The following is a 25,842-nucleotide window of genomic DNA, read 5'->3' on the forward strand; positions in this document are numbered from 1 at the left end:
AACCGCTGCTCCACAATCTTTCTAGCTATCTTTCGATGACATTTCGGTGATATTTTGACAACATTCAGGCAAATAATTTGGTAGACAACGACTTTACAAAAATCTATCATCAATGAATGTTCATTAATAGCGGTTCACCAATAGTAGAAAACCTCAAATTTTGACCTTTCTCCAATGAGTTTTCTGGCAAATCTCTTTCAAATATTCTGATAAAACCATTAGCAACGACTTCATCAGCATCCCTCAACCAAGTTTTTTTTGGTAAGGTTATCGATGGCTAGGCTTTTTGATGAATAGTTTTCCAATATTGTTTTTCTAGTAAAAACATATATTTTTTTAAATTGGTTGTATATGTTAATTACATTCCTCGATTTGTTTTTGCATGTATATTATCCAGTTTAATTGGTTGTTTTTCGGTTTTCTTGGTGTGTAGAATATTGTATGTTAGTTTCCTCAAATTTTTTTGGTTTTTGCATGTATATTATTCAGTTAAATGCTGTTATCATTTTTTATTACGAGATAACACCAAAGATTATTGCATGTATAGGTGTTATCAGTTTTTTCATGTATATTATCCAGTCTAATCAATTGTTTTTCAGTTTTTTTGGTGTGTGGAATATTGTATGTTAGTTTCCTTAAATTTTTTCGGTTTTTGCAAGTATCTTATTCAGTTTACTATTGTTATCATTTTTTATTAAGAGATAACACCAAAGATTATTGCATGTACAAGTGTTATCAGTTTTTGCATGTATATTATTCAGTATACTATTATTTCGGTTTTTACATGTATATTATCCAGTTTACTATTTTTATCGTAGGAATTAAGTTTTTTTTATTATGAGACGATACTAAAGAAGAAAAAAATAAACAAGTTACACTTGTCAGCACAAAGAAGAAAAATAGCAAACAGAATCAACATTCGATAGTTCAATGGTGTTTCACAAGACATATCGTGACACATTCAATAACCTTGCCGCTTCGATAGAGAAGGATACTGCTCTAAAACAATTTATGGCACAAGGAAGAATAATTACCCCACTCTGTTTGAATATGAAGTGGAAGACTGGTATGATGGTGGGAAAGACATCAACAAAGAATCCATGACTGATATATAAAGAGATGAAGAGGGAGATAAGGTCCACATCCAGGAGAAAGTTCACACTATAACAAGTGCTACCAGGGCGGATGTAAAAAATGCATATTTAAGGGAGATGCTTATCTCTCAATGTGCTCTTACCACTAATTTATAAAATTACATAAATGAACATGTAAAGCGATGAATTTTGTGTTCATTAATTGAACATTGTATATTATTGAAATTTGTTATGTACATTAATTGAACATTGTATATTATTGAAATTTGTTATGTACATTAATTGAACTTTTTATATTATTGAATTTTGTTATGTACATTAATTAAACTTTGTATATTATTAAAATTTGTTATGTACATTAATTGAACTTTATGTATTATTTAAATGTATTATGTACATTAATTGAAGTTTGTATATTATTGAAATTTGTTATATACATTGGTTGATTAATTAAACTTATTTATGAAGAAAGTTGTAGAAATTTTGTTATATACATTAATTAATTAAAATTGTTTTTGAATTAAGTTGTTTGAGTCTTGTTTTTTGAGAATGATGAATTATGTATATAACAATGAATAAAGTTATTTGAATCTTGTAAGTTGTTGGATATGTATTATTTTTGTAATATGTAATTGATTTGTTTATGAGAATTATTTGTGTATAATGTGTGAAAAAACGCAGAATAAACATGTGCTTGTAACTGGTAAATTTTTTATCAGAAAGGAATTTTGTAAGGTGCATGCAAATTTTCTTTTATTTTTTTTTAAATAAGAAAGTAAATTCGTAAGGTATATGAAATTTTTTGTTTATTTTAATTTAAATAAAAAAGAATGAATGAAAATTTGCAAGTACCATGCAAATTTATTTTCTTATTTTTTAAAAAATAAAAGAAAATTTGCATGCACCTTATGATTTTTTTTTGGTGCAAAAATTCACTGGTTACAAACACATGTTCATTTCCTGGTTTTCACACATTATACAAAAAACAACACATATCCAACAACTTACAAGATTCAAACAACTTCATTTCCCGTTATATATGCAATTCATCCTCCTCTAAAAATAAGATTCAAACAACTTCATTATCTCTTATATACACAATTCATCATCCTTAAAGAATAACATTTAAACAACTTCAGTTAATTAATTAATAGACATAACACACATTCATTAATTAATGTACATAACAAAATTCAAACAACTTTAATAATATATAAAGTTTCAATTAATTAATTAATGTACATAATAAAAAAACACAAACAAGGTCATTGGCTCATTGCTTCGTTATGTCACCCATGACTGCCAGAGCTCATTTAAACTCTCATTGCCATCCAACACCTCATTATCTAAGGTCATCTCTACATCCTTAAGGGCAAGAGGATCCTTCATCTTTGATTATTCATCAGCTTTCATTGTCGCAAGTTCTACCCTTTTTTTCTTTCACTATTTACAGACGATCTTCCTTTCACATTTATAGACTTTTATCAATTGACGCCTAAATGTAGTTACATTAGCCTGAAAAAAGGTCACTCAGTGAATGTGCGACAAATATCACAAAAAAAATAACAAAAGAAAACATGAACATGTAGCATATTGTACCTATGTGAAATTTAATGATTCGGCTAATTCTAAGTATTGCATATACAAAATGACATATTCCTTAATTATACCTGTAACATTTATATAACAAGTGAATAAATAGGTACAAATTAATTATCAAACATATACAAAAGTAATTACTAGTTTGATTGCTTAGGAATGCATTACACAACAGTGGACGACCATTCTGAGTATATATTGTAATCAATTCATTCATGAATAAAATAAGCCCACAACACATTATTAAACCGAATGAGTACTTGAACAAAAGAAACATAATCTAGAATAGGTAATAACATTACATACCATCTCTACAGTGTTACTATTAGCAAGTCTGTTACTCTTCATCAAATTGTACAACTTTAACTCATTCGCTTTCATATTTACCTCCCAAACAACCCAATGATAATTTCTCTAATTGGCAGAAATCAAGATCTGCAATATAAATCAATTTTAAGGTAGTTGTGCAATTCAAATTTTATGTTATGTAAGCATATACCTTGTCACATTCATAGAACAAACATGGAAAATGGTTGGGCTCCAAGCATGTGTGTGTCTCGTCTCGATGTAGAGAAGTTTTGAATATTTGCTGTGAATTTCAATGTTTACCTATTAGTTTCTATTAGAAAAAAGAAAAGAAGAGAAACATTGTTTTATAGACTCATAACAAAGTACGGGGTCATGTAGATGGTCTTCAACAGAGCATGTCCTTCTGCCATTTGTTAGTTATGAAAACTATTAAGTCTAAGTATGAATATTTCTAAGTGTTGCATCAAATAGGTAAACACACTCATGTTATTTTTAAAAGAATCAACATACAATCAGAATAAACAAACACACATAAAAAAACTTGTAATATATTTACTTCACTGACTAAAAAAGTTTCTTTGAAAACTAGTAGCACTTCACTATATTTTGGTTGGTCTTCTAAAGTCTCAACCCCTACAATTGTGTCGGGTGACTGGTCATTGACTCCTTTGCTTGCACCACATTTACCCATCGTGACTTACCTATGATTTAAAAATAAAAAGATCACAGAATCATGTTTAACTTTTTCATGTAGATCTGTAAATTGAAGACTTGCATGCTTTAATGGCTAGAAGATTTTCATGTTCTTTAGAAATGATCTATCAGTTGAAAAAAATATCTCAAAATCATGCAATATTTGGCACCAAATGCTTTTAGCTTATAATTATAACTTAAAGATCATAAACCTTAATCAATGAAAGATACGTAATAAGATCACAACAACAACCAAATAAAAAGAAGAAGACCATAAACATTATAAAGAAAAAGAAAAAATAACAAAACAATAGATATTACATGTGATATCTAAAGATCGTAAATGATAAATCCGATAACAAATATTACATATTTCATAAGAGTAACATCCACAACAACGAACATATATAATAAGTCCACATAAAGAACCAAACAAAAAAGAAGAGAAAACTACATTGTAAAGAAAAACAAAAACCAACAAAACAATAAATACATTATATAGAACTCACATTAATAGAAGTGGACGAGAAGGATGCCACAATCTTGCATGAGGTGGAGCGAACAACTTTCATGAAAATGGTCGAAAGGGTTGGAGTTCTAGAAGCAGGAGGATTTGGGTGACTGCACTTTCCAGATGCAAATAAGAAAAAGAAAAAAAACTAAACACACATTTATATGGTACACAAATTTTCAAGAAAAAATAATTTCACAATACGGGTGCGATTCAAATAAGAGATTTCACAATTATCAGTCTTTCATAAACTTTATGAATTTTGCAAGTTTTTACGCAAAATTCTTGACGAGTTTCGCAAATTGTTTGCATTTTCGCATTCTTTTTTGAAATGTTGCAACCATAGATACAATTTATCGACAAGTTTTGTGAGTGTATTATTTTAGTGTCATGACGTGCAAAAATAAAAAATTTGTACCTACGAGGGGTAAAAGAGATAAGAAAAAATTGAAACCTGCAATATTATCCATTCAACGTATTTAGTACATTATAGGGCATTTTAGAAACCACGTCATATGATCATTTTTCAAATTTTGTTTTAGGTGACAAAAATGAGTTCACCTTCATTTGGTTTGGGATGCAAAAGTTGGAAAGATAAAACTTTGCAAGTATAGCTGAATGTATATATATATATATATATATATATATAGAGAGAGAGAGAGAGAGAGAGAGAGAGTCCAAAATTTACAACCAACTACGACCAGACAGTTTTCCTTTTCCAATGCTTTGAGCATCTCAGCGATCATACCTCATATATTTATTATTTATAATTTATTTAATAAGAAATGTGCTTTACATGAAGACTTTATGATATATAGGTATGTTTTTTGAGACGTGAAACATAAATGGCTCACAATGCATTTAAAACTCTGTGTTGTTGATTTTTAGTGCTTTAAAAAATACATCTAAACATCAAAAAATCATAATCCAAAACATGCGGCTCACCAAATGAATGATAAAAGTCTTTATTTGATGGGTCCACATTGAGAGTATACTTGAATCGAATGCACTCGCAATATGGGTCTCTATTCTAATGGAAAACAATTAAATTGGATCCACACCTAGGTCCACCCAGTTGCATGCCTGTCACCCCTGGCCGGAAAACTGAACCATGCCTCGCCGAATTTGTAGCCGAGCGTATTGATGTAGAAAATCTTAACTGGGGAAAACCACCACTCACTCTTGAGCTGGGTTAGGCCTAGGTTTATGGACCCTGGGTGCAAAGGAGACGCACACCAGAGTCAGGTTCACCTTCCCTGTTCAAGAAGTTACTGCCTTCTTGCCGAGCACTTTATGGTTGCACCATTCAATGGCCCTAAGTGCGAACGAATGGTTGGTACCGCTACGTGCCGTCACTTTGTTTTTATATTTCAAAACTACCCTTTATTCAAGGAAGAATATCAAAACTACCCTTCTATCGTTCAAACTTTTGGAAGACCGGAAAACAGTAAGTGCGGACGAATGGATCGGATTCATCCGGAGAACCTGCAAATTCTCGGGTATGGATGTTAGAATAAGATCTTAACGTATATCCAAATCAGATTCAGAGTTACGTATTCATAGACTTTCTGGATTCAAAATTGCACGGAGATTGGTAATTTTTTTTTGTGAGATTATATCCAGATTTTGATTACATTAAATGTGATTTTTGGATCTTGTGATTATAAATCACAACAATACTTTCTCAAGGTATTGTCAGTTGGCATTATTTCTGCATGCACTGCTTTTTTGCCTGGAATCTTGCAAAAATTAGTCACAAGTAGGGATGGCAGTGGACTGGCCCGTGGACAAGGTCTCCACCCCCGTCCCATCTCAAAATCTGGACTTCCATCCCCACACGGGTTTGGATTTTAACCTCCATCCCCGTTTCATATCCTCCATCTCCAATCCAAACAGGGCGAGGCCGGGCGGGGCAAGGCAGGGATCAAGGCGGGAGAAAGCGTAAGTCCATCCCCACACGTGTTCTGATTTTAACTTTCATCCAGGCATCCATCCCCGTTTCATGTCCTCCATCCCCAATTCAAAAGGGAAAAGTCAAGGCAGGGGCCCAAAGCCGTACCTGTGTTTTATGGGGCCTGAGGCAGAGGGAAAAAATGGGCCCCCTATTAATAGTAGGAGTTCGGGGGCAGCGCCTCTGGATTTTTTTTAAAGAATCAAAATAACAATAAAATTTGCATTCACATTAAACAAATATAATATTCCTAATATTTATATTATATTAAATAAAAATGTATAAAATATATATATATAAACTACCTAAACAATGGGGCCCTAAAATTTTTTTGGGCCCAAGGGCCCTGAGGCCCAAGCCTCATTGGCCTCTTTACAGGTCCGGCTCTGCAAAGCTGACCTTAACCAACAATCACAGCTCCTACTTTCTTGAGCTTTTAGGTTCTTACTTGTAACCAAAACAAATATGAAAGTCAGGATCTGGACTCAACTTTACTGCAGGGGGTTTGGTTTAGGTGCAGATTTCCTGCACAATAATCGAAATTTGATCTTAATCTAATAAGATCCCGCTCATATCTGCACTCTTATGCTGAGGAGAATGGGATCAATGTAATTCCGGTCCATAGTTATTTAGAAGATTAAAAAAAACTTAGAATCTCACTTTTCAAGAAATTGGTTTCGGAAGTGGGATACCATGACTTCAAAATTATATGAAAAACTCGTTTCTTTAATATAAATTTGTAATTTGATTGTTATGCTCTGTTCATGATTATTCATCATTTTCTTTTTGAAACCTCTTTTTCTTACAGAGAAAACTGTGGTTAGGCAGACCCCTGTCAGTTATACAACAATAACATTTGGGTTCGAACTTGCAACTTCTCAACACAAGGTGACTTGCACTAACTGCTCCTGCCAGACGAGCGGAGCCCGGATTGATTAAAAAACAAAAAAAAAGAACGGGAAAAGCTCGGGGTTAGGCAGACCTCTATCAGTTATACCACTAATACCAAAGCAGGTTATATGTGGCGCTCATTCGATCCCCCGAACACAGACGTGGGATTCAGTGAATCATCCGGGGCGAACATACACCACCCTCTCCACTAATACAATTGGGATTCCAACTTGCAATGTCGGAACACAAGACAAGAGTACAATTTAAGTTTTTCCTATGGATAAAATCATAAATCTGAATGAAAATATTAGCAAGTTTCCCAACTTTCTGATATAGGACCCAACTAGGGGTGGGCAAGGTCCAGGCTGCTTGATTGGCCAAACCGACCTGGTTCGCCATGAGCCGGGTTTGGATCAAGGTTTTAGGCTCGGGCCCATTAGCGACCTGGCTGAAACTCGACCTATTATATATGTGGGCTAGGTCCGAGTTAGCCTGCGGGCTACCAGTCCGGCCTGGCGGGCCTAAGCTATTCATTAAATTTTAATAATATAGAAATTAAAAAAATTAATTAATTTGTGTAGTAACTTAGTAACTATTATTATTTAGCTAATTAGTTGCATTAATTTTATGAAAAATAGAAAGATAATTAGTTGGGTATATGAAAAATGTTAATTATTTATTATTTACCTAATTAGTTGCACTAATTAGTTGGGTTTGGATGTGCCAAACCCGATCTAACCCACTTCACATTGACCCATTCGACCAATGGGTCAGGTCATTGGCTACTCTTCAAACCTGAACTCGTTAAGAACGGGTCAATGCTTGACCTGTTAGTAAATGGGTCGGGCCATCTCTGGGCTGGTTGGGCCTCACTTAAAGCCTGGAGGGCCAAGCTCTAAATAGGCCCGAGCCGATGCCCACACCTAGCCCCAACTCTAAAGGACAATATAAAACCTCAAAAGAATCTCTTTTACAAGACAGTGGAGGTTAACGGGATGGCCCAACCCACTAATGGATCGGGCCGATCAGACTGTCCCAATCAAAGGCTGATTCAGGCTGGCCCATTACCAAACTCTCGACCCACAGTCCGCACATTAGGCTTGTGGGCCTATTTGGCTATATATATATATATATATATATATATATATATATATATATATATATATATATATATATATATATATATATATATATATTTTCGAACACGTGTGTAAAGTGCCTGAACATTTTTTAACACTGGGATGTTATGGATATCCAAGTCAAACCCATAACTGATCCATTTGACTGGATGATAGAATCCAGATTGGGCTGTACTGAATCCAAACATATAGACTCAACGGATTACATCTAACTGGTTTTCAGGAGCTGGACTTGGATCTACTGAAGTGAGCCGCGTAGGCCCACTAAATCGGGCCAGACAGGGTAATAGGACCAAGTCTGCATGTCCTGCATGTTGTGGTCGCTCTTAAGGCTGGTACACAAGCCAAACAAACCGAAAAAGGTGTTCAAGCTTGGCTTGTTTCTTGTGTCGAGATGACCCGAGCTTGAGCTCATGAGCTAAATGATCTGAGCACGAGCCAGGTCATTTGCAAAGAAATATATATTTTAAAAGCTGAAAACAATAGAATTTGGATCCTAAACCTGTGTAGCCAAGCTCTCAAACTAGCTCATTTACAAAAATAAATAATTGTTTCAAACTTCTAAGCTATAAAATTTGAGCTCTAAACTTATTGCTTGTACCATAACGTGAAATATATTTATTATTAATAAACAAGCCTATACGAACTGAGCCAAGACGAACATTAGCTGTTTGTGATCTAGCTTGTTGAGCCTATTTCACGAGTTTGAGCGAGCCACGAGTCTGTGTTGGCTGAACCTTGCAGGATGTTTGCTTTGCCTCGCCTGTAGTACCATGATCTGGACTGCACCCGACCCGTTTGCACTGGAGTCTCATAAGCTCCAGTGCAGTCAATTTTTTTAAAAAGAAAGATATTTTGGTAATTGAGTACAAAAATTAGTGTTCACAAGAATCTACGAGGAGAGAATTCCAATAACATTGCCAAAACAGAAGACCCTAAGACTAAGAGTTAGACTCAGGATCAAATGAAAAAAACAAAGCATAAAAAAACAAAAACAAAAGGAGTTAAGCTTAAACAATCGCAGCCGGCAAACCATGCAGCCCCTCGATCCCCCACCTAATGCGAATGGCAGCAAGGACATCATAGTTGATCTGAAGCACCAGCGTCTTGGAGACTACACGCCCACTCCTATAAATCACATCGTTTTGTGCAGTCCAAATCACCTGCCTCGTAAACAACCATGTTCTCCTAATGAATCTTCATTTTTGAGATCTATGAACAAGAATCTAAGAAGAAACTAGTCGCAAGAGTTCAAATTATTTTAATATTAAGGGCTTCGTCAATTCTCCTCTACGATTACATATCTTTAACTGGTCCTTGCCTTTCGACTAAAAAAATCTTCCTCTCGTTTGTACCACTGCCAGAATATTAAGTTGGACTTGATTTTCAAATATTATAACCATCGCATCTCTTCTGATTCGCGGAGGGCCAGAATAAAGGGGAAGCAGACAAGTGACTGCCAGAATCGTTATTTGTGGTAACAGCAGGGTTGTATATAGACACGCGTCTCTGTGTTGTCATGGGGGACCTGGCGCGTGAAAAGATTCTCTCTCTCTCTCTCTCTCTCTCTCTCTCTCTCTCTTCCGTTCTCCGATCGCTATTCGCTTGCCTTCCTCACCCTGTTTTCCGGCGGGTTTCCAACGCATTGGGCTGCTGGAATCTGGCCACGGTGAGCGAGAGAGAGAGAGTGGGGATGGAGGAGGCGTACCTGAGGCAGTTTGTGGAGGAGACGAACTGGTACAACGACATCGTGCTCGGGGCGGTGCTGCCGGCGGATTCGTGGAGGAGGCTCCCTCACGCCGGCCAGACATATCTCCGGAACTACATTGCCGGTATCATCCTCTACTTCATCTCCGGCGGCCTCTGGAGCATCTACATCTACTGGCTGAAGCTTCACGTCTACTTCCCCAAAGGTAGTGCCGCGCCTCTCTCTCTCTCTCTGCTTTTCTAGAGATTTTGTGCGTTTGAAGAGCATTTCCATTGTTTCTCTTAAGAGGGACCTATCTTTGAACTTTCTGGATCCGAGATTTGGAGATGAGTTTTTTCGGTGAACTTATAAGTCTGATGCGAAGGTTTGGATCTTTCTCTTAATTATAGAATTCTGATGCGTTTACGCGTCCCTTTTTTTTTTTTTCAATCTTAACTATGTGGATCAAATTTAATGAATCACTTTTTCATCTTTGAGCTTCGAGTTAGAACTGCTCTGTCTCTCACATAAGTTTTGCTTTGTTGAAATTGATATTTTATGATTAAAGGTTATGGATCTGAGCCTTTTTTGTTTTTCTTTTTACTCTGTAGTAAAGATAAAAGGAAGATTGTGGACACTAAATCTTTATAACAAATTCAGGGCTATTCTTTTTCCTTTTTGATTGAACGTTTACATTGAGAACGAATTGTTTATGTGGTTCTCTGTCATTCGATTCTTCTTTCGGTGTCTCATGACACATTTGAAATCTGAAGATTAAGCTAGGAATTGCTCTTTCATGTATCTTGCTGCGGTTTTTTGTTGGTGAAAGTGAAAGGAATTTGAAATCGGTGGGCAATGATGTGGCTTTGAGAAAGAAACATGCATATTCCACCCAATAGAGTTTGTTAGATATGTTTGCCAAAGTTTTGGTTATTTGGTGTAAGACCATTTACCTGCCTGAGTATTGTGGATCAAATGTACTTCATGTCGGCCTATTTTCCTTTTGGGTCGATCATAAATCATGTCATCTTTCATGAAAATCTTTAGTAATTTATCGTTTGTTTTTCAGTACCGTTTGAGTGATTTACTTATCGTATTTCTACAGGTTCATTACCCACACAAGAATCCATTTTAAAGCAAATATGGGTCACCATGAAGGCTATGCCTTTGTACACTGCATTACCAACGGTTTCAGAGTACATGGTTGAAAATGGCTGGACACGCTGTTTTTCAAGAATAGACGAAGTTCGCTGGCCGATGTATATAGTCTACACAATTATCTATCTGGTGCTTGTGGAGTTTGGGATCTACTGGATGCACAGAGAACTGCATGACATAAAGCCTCTGTACAAATATCTGCATGCAACCCATCACATCTACAACAAGCAGAACACTCTTTCTCCATTTGCAGGTAAAAACCGATGAATGAGGAAGTAAATGTTTTCAGATAAGTTCGTCTATGTCTTGGACTAGTTTTTTAGCTTCAAAAGCATGATTTTATCATAAGCTAGTTCTTTGTGCTTTTGGATCTTTGCTATTTTGCTCAAAACAAAGCCTGTTGCAGAACAAATTATTGGACAATATCTTTTTTATGCTCTTGATGAGATGAATACAGAAATGTCAAAAGAAAAAACTGGCCTACCGTAGGAGAAAATGTCCTAGGGAGAAGTGTTGACTACAAAGGATTCTCTCCATGATAAGAAATATTCTGTTGAACGATGTACTTCATCTATGTATTTTTGCTTGGTTTGTTGCATCAAGAATCCTGTTATTGCTGCTATTCCAGAGTTTAATCTGTGTAATTGGAATTTTATGGCATACTTTGTACTTCAGATTCCTGCATGCTTACTCTTGCATATTTTTGTTTGATCTGATAGACTTAGCTTAGAACACTAAGCTAAAAATACCTATTTTGGTGACTAGACAATAGGAAGATGTATTATTTTCCTGATGATTATGCATGTGCATGATTTTGAAACTTATGCATGCTGCAGATATGTTGAATGGCTTCTTACAACAGAATTTCGATTACTTCTTGGATTCTAGGCATGAACTTGTGAATGCTAAATTAATTCTGCTTTAAAAAAAGAAATTTTGATCAGAAAGCAAGAACTATAATGTGGCCTTCACATCAACTTCATAATTTTGATGAGGTTCAGAGACCCTGATAACTGGTCCTTTAGTACTAGAATATGCACTATAGTTGATGTATCTACTGAAATTTCAATCAATTCTAGATCAGAAATATGTCATGGGCAGGCTTGATGCAGTTCTCAGAAATTTATGCCTGAAATGACTGGATGAGCCTCAAAGATGAATGTGGAGATGATGGACATGAAAAGATGAAAGCTAGTGTTGCAGAAAGTGCCCACTGTGATAAGAAAGATGAAATTCAATATTTTGTTGTCTTGATGGAAAGAAGAAAGTGGGGGCAGATTTAGTTTGGTTGAAACAAAGTTAATTTTCTGATTTTTTCTTTCTGTCCTCTTGTTGATAAGCATCTGTGTGATTGTTCTTATGTGTTTACATGAGCATGTCCATGCATGTTCTCCACTAAATATTGTATTTGATAAATTAGAATGCAATTACAAATGGTTGAACAATGGTGCGATTGTTAATTTGTATGATATATACACACACACACTATGTGTATATGTATAGGTACATATATATGTTTTATCCTTATGTCATTCATGTAATAGGTCATGCCCCTTATGGGCATTTTTGCCTTTTTCTATCATGTAATAGGACCTGCCTACTATGGGCAGTTTTGTAAATCAGTTTTTATTATTTTTTTCTTTTTTATTTTGTATGGCATTCTAGTCCCAACGGCTAATTGAACTAAGCCTCTTGCTCTCTTGTTGCGCTATAAATATGGGACCTCTCCCATTGTATTCTTTATGCTTTCTCAAGCATTTTAGTGATAAATAAATTATTTATTTTTTTATGTTGTGTAGCCCTTTAGTGGCTTGTGCGACTCCTTGTGAATTTGTATCTTGCGCATAAGTGGCATATTGTACTTGTGCATTCTTGTGTATTCTTATAGTCCTTAGAGGCATCCATTTGTATACTTTTTCTTGTTTCATTACATGGTATCAGAGACTTGAGTTCTTGAAGCTTGTGGGTTCGTGATTATGCTTGTGTTAGTGGTTCGTGATTGTGCTCGTGTGAAAGCTTCTTGGTGGAACCTTTAACTCCTCTTCTCTCACCCTCTTATTCTTCTCTTCTCATTTCAATGGTCGATAAAAAAGTCATCACCGACTCACCATTGTTCCTATCAAGTTTGATGTAAGCAACTACAACATGTGTGTCACGGCGGTGAAGAGAATTCTCATGGGCAACGTGTTAGGAAAACAACGAGCAAGAAACAACCAAAGGAAACAAAACACAGCAAGAACACCGATTTACATGAAAAAACCTCCCCTCAAATCTAAGAGAGTAAAAAATCACGGCCGCTCAGAGGAAAAACATTATTGCTTTTTTCCGACTGTTACAAGAGAGAAAGAAAAGAAAGGATTTATACAAGGCAAGGGCGACAACCCTAAACCTAAACAAGTTGGATCTGATCCATAAGAAACCGGGTCTCAAACATAAGCCCAAGAAAAAAAATCTTCCTGGGGGCGCTGCCCCCTCGGGACCCGCATTGGGGGAGAGCCCTCAGACTCCCCTTCTTGCAAGGGCAGAAACTCTGATTCAGGCTCCACAACTCATCAATCTCCCACTTGGAGACTGATACAAAAAGACCTCCATCTATCTTGTCTTCCCAAACTCTTCTCTGCATCTCTGGAATGACAACTCTCCCTCATGCTCAATGAAGGAGTCCAACTGAGGCAATGCATAACCTCAGTTTCTCAGGGATTCTCGGCACCAAGGATCTTTTCTAATGACAACGTCCCATCATTTATCATCTCTCGAATGTAATGATACTTCAACTGAATGTGCTTTGTCCTTGAATGAAATACTGGATTCTTTGCAAGGCACAAAATACTCTGACTGTCACTGAAGAGAACATTTCTATCCTGTTCCTTGCCAATCTCCTTCAGAAAATTCTTCAACCACACCATCTCCTTTTCGGCCTCAGAAATAGCAATATATTCAACTTCTGGGGTTGAGAGGGCAACACATTTCTGAAGTCTTGACATCCAACTGATCGCGATGTTACCAAGTGTAAACACATATCCGAAAGTGCTCTTTCCGTCCGTCTACGTCTCCACCAAGGTCTACATCTATAAAACCTTGCAAGTTTGCACTTCTCCCACTGAAACAAAGTGTCATACCTGATATCCCCTTCAGATATCTCAATAGCCACTTCACATCTTCCCAATGCTCTAGTCCGAGATCCGCCATATGACGGCTCATAACTCCCATTGCATGAGCAATGTCCGGTCTGGTGCATACCATGGCATACATGAGACTGCCAACGACTGAGGCATATGGGACCTTAGCCATTTTCTCTCGCTCCTCGTCTGTCTTTGGTGACTGCTCCTTCGAGAGTTTGAAGTGACTTCCCAGCAGGGTGCTTTTAGGCTTTGCATCTTGAACTCTAAACCTTTCCAACACCTTTTCAATGTATTTTTTCTGTGATAGGTTTAGAGTTCCCTTCTCTCTATCCTGAGTGATCCGCATACCAAGAATCTGGTTTGCTGGGCCCAAGTTCTTCATCTCAAACTCTTTTGACAATTGCCGCTTAAGTATGTTGATTTCCTGCATGCTAGAACCTGCAACAAGCATGTCATCTACATACAAAAGCAAAATAATGTAAGACTCACCAAAGTTCTTGTAGTAACAACAATGATCCAACTCGGATCTGGTGAACCCACAGTTACACATGAATGTATCAAACTTCTTATACCATTGCCTAGGGGCTTGTTTTAGGCTATATAAACTCTTCTTTAATTTGCACACCAAGTCTTCTTTCTTCGGAGCTTTGAACCCTTCTGACTGCACCATATAGATTTCCTCCTCCAAGTCCCCGTAGAGAAAAACAGTTTTCACATCCAACTGCTCTAGGTACAAGTTTTCTGCAGCCACAATACCAAGAATTGTCTTGATGGTAGTCAACTTCACCACAGGGGAGAATATCTCAGTGTAGTCAATCCCCTCCTTTTGCAAGAATCGATTGACTATCAATCTTGCCTTGTACCTCTTGCTACCATCAGGCTCATCTTTCACTCTGAACACCCATTTGTTCAACAATGTTTTCTTTTCCTTCGGTAATTTGGTTAGCACACAAGTCTCATTCTTTTGCAAAGACTTGATTTCATCTTGCATTGCTAACTCCTACTTAACCAAATCTGTCACCTGCATTGCCTTAGAAAAATGTTCTGGCTCACAAGAGTCAGTTAACAGTAAATAGTGTAAAGATGGAGAATACCGAGTCAAAGGTTTAGGTACTCTAACAGATCTCCTCAACTCAGGTGCAGGAGTGACTGGCTCTGTGTTAGAGTCTACCTCGACTGTCTCATAATTCTTAACAGGGGTATTTGTTGAGATTTCCTCCAAGTCAATCTCTCTCGACATATCTTCCTGTTTTCCTGTCCCCTCTGATTGTACACTGGACCTATCTTTGTAAAACACATTCTCATTAAACGTTACATCATTAGTTCTTATTACTTTTCGGTTTTGTTCATCCCAGAAACAATAATCAAAGTAATTAGAACCATATCCAATGAAATAACATTTTCAGGCATTAGCATCTAGCTTATCCCTATTCTCAGAATCAATGTTATATAAAAAACACAATCGAAAATTCTTAGATGAGATAGATTTACCTTCTTTCCCGTCCATTCTTCTTCTGGTAGTTTCAGATCCAACGGGATTGAGGGACCTCGATTGATCAGATAGGCTACAGTATTAATAGCATTTGCCCAGAATGCCTTGAGCAAACCCGCATGCAGTCTCATGCTCCTCGCACGCTCATTGAGAGTTCTATTCATCATCTCAGCAACTTCATTCTATTATGGTCGGTTTGGAACAGTCTGACTCGTTTTAATTCCGTTCTCCGCATAAAATGCTTTGAACTCTGCAGTGTCATACTCCCCTCTATTGTCAAACCATAGGCCCTTCACTTTCAGCCCGGTATCATTTTTCACCTCTATTTTTCACTTCTTAAAAGTGGCAAAAACATCAGATTTATTCTTTAAAAAATAAACCCATACCTTTCTGGTGGAATCATTAATGAAGGTCACATAGTATCGTGAGCCTCCAAGGGAACAAACTGGGACTGGTCCCCAAACATTAGTGTACACCAACTCCAATTTCTCTGCCCTTGGTTTTCTTTCGATCTTCGAGAAACTTGTAATGAAATGGATTGAATCCGATACACATGCAAGAACACACTTTCAATCAAGTAAAAATACTTGATTGAATCATGAAACCACCCACGCAAGGGTCTACAAACTTGTTATTGCATAGAAGCACTCAAGAATGAGTTAGGAATACAAGGCCACAAGAGGCCAATTTATAATACAATGGAGCCAATGGGGTGTAGCTCAATATGGCTGTTGGGGCTGCGCTCAACAGTCATAAATATAGCTGTTGGGGCAGCTCCAACAACTATATGGAGCTGTCCCATCATAAATATAGCTGTTGGGGCAGCTTCAACAACTATATGGAGTTGTCCCATCAAATATGAAAAAGACAAAAAGGTAAAAAAAGAAAAAGACAAAAATAAATATATGAAATAAAATGCAGAAATGTCAACCCCTAATGGGCTGACACCTATTACAGAGAAAAGACCGAAATACCCCTAATGGGTATTTCAGTTAACAATAAACACATATACATATACATGTATATATATATATATATACACGTATATGTATATCTTAACACCCCCCCCCCCCTCAAACTCATGGTGCAACAACCGAGAGTTTGCCAAGTATGAAGTGAAATCTGGGTGAAGGAAGTGCTTTGGTGAAGAAGTCTGCGAGTTGATACTCTGATGGAACATAAGGCAGTGTGATAGTCTTCCGCAGAAATTCTTCCCGAACATAGTGTCAATCCATTTCAATGTGTTTTGTCCTCTCATGAAACGTATGATTGCTCGCGATATATACAACACTCTTGTTGTCACAACATAATCTGGAAGGTTCTGTGGTGTGAATTCCCAAATCCTCTAGTAGTTGTCGCAACCATACTAACTCAGACGTAGTCGTTGCCATGGCGCGATACTCAGCTTCAGTTGAGGAGAGAGACACCTTTTGTTGCTTCTTGCATCGCCAGGAGATTAGGGAGTCACCTACAAAAACATACAAACCAGTAGTTGAGCGTCTATCATTCACATCCCCTCCCCAGTCAGAATCCGGGTATGTAATGACTTCTAATGAGGAAGAAGATGATAAAAACAATCCATAACTTATAGAATTCTTAATATATCTAATAATTCTCATTATAACACTCATATGTACTGTAATGGGAGCATACTGAAATTGAGTGGCAGAGTGAATAGCAAAAGAGATATCAGGACGAGTAATAGAAAGGTAGGACAAAGCTCCAATCATTTGTTTGTATGGGGTTGGATCTTGCAGAGGTTCTCCATCATCCTTCTTCATTTTTGCATTTATGACCTCTGGAGTGTCAACCCGTTTTTCATCTGGGAGTCTTGATCTATCTATGATCTCTGCGGCATACTTAGTCTGTGATAAAAAATAACCACGAGGTGAATTAGCTACTTCAATTTCTAGGAAATACCGTAAAAAGCCAAGATCTGTTATATCAAAGTTGTCTTTAAGCACATCTTTGATATGATTTACTCCCTGCTTATCACCTCCTGTGATTATCATATCATCTACGTAAAGCAACAATATAACCATCCCTGCATTGGAAGACTTAACAAACAATGCAGTGTCAGTAAAACAAGATTTAAAATGCAGTTGAGTCATCAGATTACTAAATCTATCATACTAAGCTTTGAGAGCTTGTTTTAACCCATACAAGGCTTTTCGTAGACGAAGAGTTTTCCCATGTGCTAAATTCAAACCTGGTGGAGGATCCATATAGACCTTCTCATCCAGATTACCATTTAAAAATGCATTTTTCATATCCATTTGAAAAATTGGCCATTTTTGGATTGATGCTATATAGATAAGAGTTCTGACAGTCATCATTCGAGCAACTGGGGCAAAGGTCTCATCATAGCCAATTCCATATTCTTGACTGTATCCCTTAGCTACTAGTCTAGCTTTATATCTTTCCAATGTCCCATCTCATTTGGTTTTGATTTTATAAACCTATCTACATCCTATAGTTTTCCTTCCTTTAGGTAACGTTTGAATTTCTCAAGTTTTTGCCTTTTCTAATGCTTTTAATTCATCGTTCATGGCTTTAATCCATTCTTGATGATTTTTAGCTTCATAGTAGGTTGATGATTCAAAATATGAGTGTATGGCCATTAAGCATGTTCGGTATCTTGGTTCAAAGGAATCATAGAATACAAATCTACTAGGGACTTTTAAAATTCTTATTGATTTTTTAATACTAGCAGAATCAATATCTTGATTTTTGAAATATCTTTTTAAAGCACATGGTGGGTGTCCTTCGGTCCGCCTAGTATATGTTTGTATGTTACTATGGGATGGGTCGATATTGTTAAGATTGTTGTCTATATTTTCACTTGTATCATGAGAGTCAGAGTCTTCATGTTCACTTTCATGCTCATTATGAAGATTTTCATACGCTTCATGTTCATTGATGAGATAAAAAAGAAACGAATGTTCATTGATGAGATAAAAATGAAACGAATAATCATAGTTTTCTTGGGTTTTTTCCTTGTTAAATCCATCTTCATTTTCAAGAAATGTAACATTTCGTGAAACATATAATTTATCCCTTTTCCTGTCATAACATCTATATCCCTTTTGATTTTCGGCATAAGCCCAAAAAAACACAAGGGATTGCTTTTGGGGAAAGTTTGTCGTTCTTATGGGTAAGAACAAAACACTTACATGCAAAGACTCTCAATCTTTTATAATGGGGGGGGGATTTTAAGCAATTTTTCAATAGGAGATATATTTTCAATAACTTTTGAGGGCATTCTATTTATCAAATAGACTGCCGTAAGAGCAGCTACGGCCCAAAACATTTTTGGAACATTTTTTGATACAAGAAGTGTTCTAGTGGTCTCAACAATATGTCTATGCTTTCTTTCAGCTAGTCCATTTTGTTGAGGAGTGTAAGGGCAAGATTTTTGATGAATGATGTTATTTGAATAAAGAATTTTTTTAAATTCTTTTGATACAAATTCCTCCCAGAATCAGGTCTAAAAATTTGAATATTGGTTTTGAATTGAGTCTTTACGTAATAGAAAAATCTTTTAAAACAATCAAGTACTTCTGACTTTTGCTTAAGAAAAAAGATCCAAGAATGTCTACTATAATCATCTATAAATATAACATAGTAAGATACCCCACCTTTAGATATAACTGAAGCCGGTCCCCATACATTCGAATATAGTAACTCAAATGGATTTTTGGATATAAATTGTCTTTGCCCAAAGGGTAAAGCTTTCGTTTTGCCAAGAATGCAATCTTCACAAACCAAATTCTTTTCTTTATAATAAATAAGAAATGAAAACAAGTGTAATTTGGTCACACTAGGATGTCCTAGTCTTTTGTGCCGATTTTCTATATATTTCTTTTCCACAAAATTACAAAAAGATTGTTGTGATAACTCAAGATTGTCTATTACATGGATATCTCCTCTTCTATGGCCTTGCCCAGTCGGTTTCCCGGACTGGAGATCCTGTATTAAACAATCATTAGAAGAAAATAAAACTTTACAACCATGATTCGTAATTTGTGAAACCGATAAAAGGTTTAAATTTAATTTTGGTACAACCCTAATATTTGGTATGTGAAAGTTTGGTTGTTTTTAAAAGATTCCAAGACTTTTGATTTTTAAGGATGTTTCGTCGGCGGTTGAAACATAAGAATCATTTGAGTTAGAATGACATTCGGATAATATTGACTCATTTAGAGTCATATGAAAAGAGGCACCGGAGTCTAAGATCCAAGATGTCTTATCAAGGTCACCACTTGTGGATACGGTCACCCCCAAAAAGGAAGAAGCTTGAGTTTTGAACATTGGTTGTAGCGCCTCTATTAATTGAGCTAAAGATAGGGAGCCAATGCATTTGGAGTTGTCAACATCATTCCTTTCCACCGAAGCAACTCTCTTATCATCTCAGTGATCTTCTTTCTTTCTTTTTGGACAAAATGGCTTGATGTGTCCCGGTTCATAACAATGATAGCATATGATTTTGCTACCTTTTTTGTCATTCCTCTCATAGTTGTTAGGATTTCTCCCATTCTCATTTTTCACAAAGTGAGGAGGTTTATAACTCTTAGTATGATTACCGAGCTTTGACATAGCAAGCACGATTTCTTCATCCTTTGAAGTGGATGACTTCTTCAATCTATTTTCTTCCATAGTCAATTCTTCAAGAGTTTCGACTATGGATGGCATACCTCCTCTACGAAGGAGAGCCGATTTAATTCCTTCAAATTTGTGCCTAAGCCCATTCACAAATTGGTAGAAATGCTTCGTTTTAATTTGATTTTCACGGAGTTCTACATCTTGAGGACAATGCCATTTTGGCTCAAGAAGAGCCAATTCATCCCAAAGGAGAGAAAGTGCATTGTAATATTCTCTAATACTCATTTCTCCTTGGGTCATGGTTCTCACCTTGTTTTGGACATTGCATATGTGTGCAATATCTTTAAGACTATACATGTCTTTAAGATATTTCTATGCATCACTAGCGAAATCAAATTTCGCTAAGCTAGAACATTTGTGGATGTCCACACTATTGATGAGCCATCTAATTATTTTGGAGTGGCCCATCCTCCGCTCTTTCCATTTTTTCTCGTAATCGGAAACGACTTTACTCATTTCCTCTCCTTGAAGAGCAATCTCTTTTCCATTCTCATTTTTCGTAAGAATGAGCTTGGGTTCTCTTTCGGTACCGTCCACCAGACCCCATAATCCCTTTTCCCATATTTTGTGTTTAACTATGGATGCCCACATCACATAGTTTGTATCATTTAGGTGTACGGGAACAGAGGCCATTACCTCTCTTTCATTCTCCATTTCCTTACAAGGCTAAGAGAAAGGGTAGAGAACGAAGAAGAAAGAAAAAAAAAGTGAAATATGAGCACTTATTTGAGAGATGACACACTTTCTGATGCAACAGTCTCGATTTATTGTATCCCTTAAGCGTACGATTCTCCTCTTGATATTGTCACGAACTTTCTTCAAAAAACTTGCCTTTGAACCACCAAAGCTCTGATATCATGTAATGAAGTGGATTGAATCCGATACACATGCAAGAACACACTTTCAATCAAGTAAAAATACTTGATTGAATTACGAAACCACCCACACAAGGGTCTACAAACTTGTTATTGCATAGAAGCACTCAAGAATGAGTTAGGAATACAAGGCTACTAGAGGCCAATTTATAATACAATGGAGCCAATGGGGTGCAACTCAATATCGCTGTTGGGGCTGCACTCAACAGTCATGAATATAGCTGTTGGGGCAGCTCCAACAGCTATATGGAGCTGTCCCATCATAAATATAGTTGTTGGGGCAGCTCCAACAACTATATGGAGTTGTCCCATCAAATATGAAAAAGACAAAAAGGTAAAAAAAAAAGACAAAAATAAATACATGAAATAAAATGCAGAAATGTCGGCCCCTAATGGGCTGACACCTATTACAGAGAAAAGACCGAAATACCCCTAATGGGTATTTCAGTTAACAATAAACACCATATATATACATGTATATATACTTATATATGAAATGAAATGGGGATCTTCGAAACACGAGCTTTGATTAACAAGAGCAAGTGTCAAGAATGACACTAAAGCATAACCCTTAAAAAGGGTATAACTGGAAACAAAATAAAAATAAAAATGTATTCTTTATTGATATGAAAAACCAATTGCTTAAGAAGCATTGGAGTGAAATACAAGAGGGGCTGCACCCCTTTATATACACAGCTGAAAGAGGACTCAATAGAGCGGTTGGGCACAGTCCAACAGCTCTATTTAGAGCTGTTGGAATGTGTCAGTCCAACAGCTCTGTTGGCCTGTGTCAGTCCAACAGCTCTATTAAGAGTTGTTGGCCTGTGTCAGTCCAACAACTCTATTGCTAGTCAAGTCTGGACAGGACTTGACTAGCAACAGTCATTCTAGTTCAAACTGAACTAGATGACATAAAGACAAAAAATAAAAATAAAGGAAAAAAAATACAGAAAAGAAAGAAATTAAAAATGTATTTATATATATATAATAATATAATATTATTATATATACATATATGTACAGTTTTACATTTTAACACTCCCCCTCAAACTTACGGTACAATGAGCGAAAGTTTGTCTAAGAGAAAGTGAAATCGGGGAGCAGCGAGAGGCTTTGTAAAGAGGTCTGCTAACTGATATTCTGAAGTGACATATGGCAGATCAATTATCCCGTGTAGATATTCCTCTCTGACGTAGTAACAATCCATTTCGATGTGTTTGGTGCGTTCGTGGAATGTTCTGTTACTGGCAATGTAGATCGCACTTTTGTTGTCACAACACATTTGTGAAGCCTTTGTTGCTTCAACTCCCATGTCAGCAAGCAGTCGTCGGAGCCAAACTACTTCCATGGTCGTGGTTGCCATGGCTCTGTATTCAGCTTCGGTGGATGAGAGAGATACCTTCTGCTGCTTTTTACACCTCCACGAGATTAATGATTCCCCTAAAAAGACACAAAAGCCAGTGGTTGAGTGTCTGTTATTGGGATCACCTCCCCAATCAGCATCAGTATATGCAATTAAATCAAGAGAAGAGGAGGAAGATAAGAAAAGTCCTCGTGAAAGAGAGGACTTGATGTATCTGATAATACGCATGACTGCTCCCATATGAACAGAAGTAGGAGCATGTTGAAATTGACTTGCTGTATGAACAGCATGTGCTATATCTGGTCTGGTAATGGATAGATAGGAAAGTGCCCCGACAAGCTGTCTGTAAGGAGTAGGGTCTGCAAGAAGTTCTCCATCATCAATCTTCATTTTAACATTAACAACTTCTGGAGTGTCAACTTTCTTATCATCAGTAATACCAGACCTGAAAACAATATCAAAAGCAAATTTAGTCTGAGATAATAAATATCCTCTAGGAGAATAAGCAACTTCAATGCCTAAAAAATATCTCAACAAGCCCAAATCAGTCATTTCAAAATGAGATTTAAGAAGTGTTTTGATTGTTTCAACTCCCTGTTTATCGCTTCCGGTGATGATCATATCATCCACATAAAGAAGAAGCACAATGATTCCTGCATCAGAATTCTTAATAAACAAAGCAGTGTCAGTTAAACAGAATTGAAAACCAATATCAATCATAACACGACTAAACCTATCATACCAAGCTTTTGGTGCTTGTTTAAGTCCATAAAGAACTTTTTCTAAGCGAAGGACTTTACCCTTAGGAATACTTAGACCAGGAGGGGGTTTCATATACACTTCTTCAACTAGCTTTCCATTTAAAAAAGCATTTTTGACATCCATTTGAAAAATAGACCATTTTTTGATAGAAGCTAAGGCAATTAAGGTTCGGACAGTAGTCATACGAGCCACCGGAGCAAAGGTTTCTTCATAATCAATCCCATATTCTTGGGCATAACCTTTGGCTACTAAACGGGCTTTATATCTTTCAAGAGTACCATCACTCTTGGTTTTAATTTTATAAACCCATCGACATCCTATAGTTTTCTTCCCTGGAGGAAGATCTTGAATATTCCATGTAGAAGCCTTTTCAAGTGCATCTAATTCAACTTTCATGGCTTCTATCCATTTGATATCATTTTTTGCTTGAAAATATGTGGATGGTTCTTCATATGAGTGAATTAATGCAATAACTGCCCTATATGTGGGTGAGAAAGACTCGTATGATACAAATTTTTCTGGAGGCCTCGAGATTCGGGATGATTGTCTAGTTGGAATGTTAGAATATTTCTCAAGTGCACATGGAGTATTAGACTCTTGTCGCCTGGAATATTGAATACTAGTATCTCTATGAACTTCTTCATTTTCAACATTAAGATCAATAATTCTTGGATCATCATCAAAGTTACAATCAAGGTCATATTCATCAGATGTTGATGTTAGATCTAGCAAAAAGGAGTACTCAGTGACGTCTTTTAATTTTCTAAAATCAAAGAAGCTCTCCTTTTCAAGAAAGGAAACATTTCTAGACACATATAGTTTATTATTTTTGAAGTCAAAACATCTATAACCTTTCTGGTTTTCAGCATATCCTAAAAAGGCACAGGGAATCGCACGAGGGGAAAGTTTATCATTTTTGTCAGTAAATATGAAACATTTGCACCCAAATATTCTTAATCTAGAGTAGTCTGGAGAAATGTTCATAAGTTTTTCAATGAGAGTGATATTTTGTAACGAAGAAGATGGCATCCTATTAATGAGATAGGTGGCAGTTAAGGCAGCTTCTGCCCAAAAGTCTTTAGGGACTTGATTTGCTATTAATAAAGTTCTAGTGGTTTCTATAATATGGCGATGTTTTCGTTCTGCCAGTCCATTTTGTTGAGGTGTATAAGGACAAGATCTTTGATGTGTGATGCCATGCAATTTAAGATAATTTTGAAAATCTGTGGATAAAAACTCTCCCCCTGAATCTGTGCGAAAAATAGTAATATCATTTTGAAATTTGTTTTTAACCATATTATGAAAAGTTTGAAAGTATGAAAATACTTCAGACTTATGTTTGAGAAAGTACATCCACGTATGTCGGGAGAAATCATCGACAAAAATAACATAGTAAACAAATCCTCCTTTAGAAATTACTGGTGCAGGACCCCAAACATCCGAGTGTATTAATTCAAGTGGTCTTGAAGAGAAAAAGGTTCTGTTCTGAAATGGTAATCTTTTCATTTTGCCGAGAATACAATCTTTACAATCAAATGATTCAGAGTTACAAAATTTTCCTAGATTTGGAAAATGTTGGATTTTGGCTATATGTGGGTGACCAAGTCTCTTATGCCACAGTTCCAACTCTATTTTTTGAATATTATAACAAAAAGCTTTCTTCGGCATTTCCAAAAAATCCATGTAATAGAGTCCTCCTTCTCTATGGCCTTCCCCAATCAGCTTGCCTGACTGGCGATCCTGTACCCAACAACCATGAGAAGAAAAAGAAATATTACACCCATAATCAGAAATTTGAGATACAGATAAAAGATTTAAATTTAATTTGGGAACATGTCTAATTTCTGGAATAAAAAAATTTTTTGTTTTATAAATTTTTTCAAAATCTCCTATTCCTTCTATTTCAAGAGAAGTCCCATCAGCAGTAAAGACCTTTGACACACTTGTTTTATTTTTAACACATTTGGATAGACTTTGATTATTTGGGGTCATATGAAAAGATGCACCAGAGTCAAGAAGCCAAGAAATTTTACCTAAATCAGAAAAAGATGAGGCTGCTGCGCCGGTTGAAGCTTCAGATGAGGAAGAGGCACCTTTGATGAGAGGCTGAAGGATCTCCATTAGTTGGGCCAGGGAAACTGGTGCATCCTGATCTTTAGGCTCCGATCCAGCAATTGCAGCTCTTTTTTCTCTCAGCTCCTTAAGTTTGGGACATTGTGGCCTGTAGTGTCCCGGTTCATGACAGTGATGACAAATAACTTTCTTCTTATCATAGTCACCATTTTGTCGGTTAAAGTGAGGAGGCCTATATGATCGAACATGATTCCCTGGTCTAGACACGGCTAAAACGGAATCATCTTCAATTTTTAAAGAACCTTTCCGGAGACGATTTTCTTCCATTGTTAACTCTTCAATAGTTTCCACAATAGAAGAAATTTTTCCCCGGTGAAGTAGGGCCGATTTAGTGGTTTCAAATTCCGGCCTTAATCCAGTGATAAACTGGTAAAAATGTTCAACATCGAGTTGTTTCTGAC

At 36.5% G+C, this 25,842-nt stretch overlaps 1 protein-coding gene across 1 annotated transcript in view; it reads left to right on the forward strand.

The window, feature by feature from the left end:
* The first annotated feature begins 9,697 nt into the window (after positions 1-9,697).
* The window catches only part of LOC149827423 (delta(7)-sterol-C5(6)-desaturase-like), a 32,453-nt gene continuing 16,308 nt past the window's right edge, over positions 9,698-25,842 (forward strand). Inside the window, exons 1-2 of the mRNA XM_090019360.1 lie at positions 9,698-10,100; positions 10,980-11,285. Coding sequence (XP_089875486.1) covers positions 9,707-10,100; positions 10,980-11,285 — 700 coding nt within the window. The 5' untranslated portion in view covers positions 9,698-9,706. The remainder of the gene's footprint in view (positions 10,101-10,979; positions 11,286-25,842) is intronic.

The sequence above is a fragment of the Nuphar pumila genome, chromosome 10 (genome assembly GCF_984573655.1).
Source record: "Nuphar pumila chromosome 10, dmNupPumi1.hap1.1, whole genome shotgun sequence".
NCBI lineage: Eukaryota > Viridiplantae > Streptophyta > Magnoliopsida > Nymphaeales > Nymphaeaceae > Nuphar > Nuphar pumila.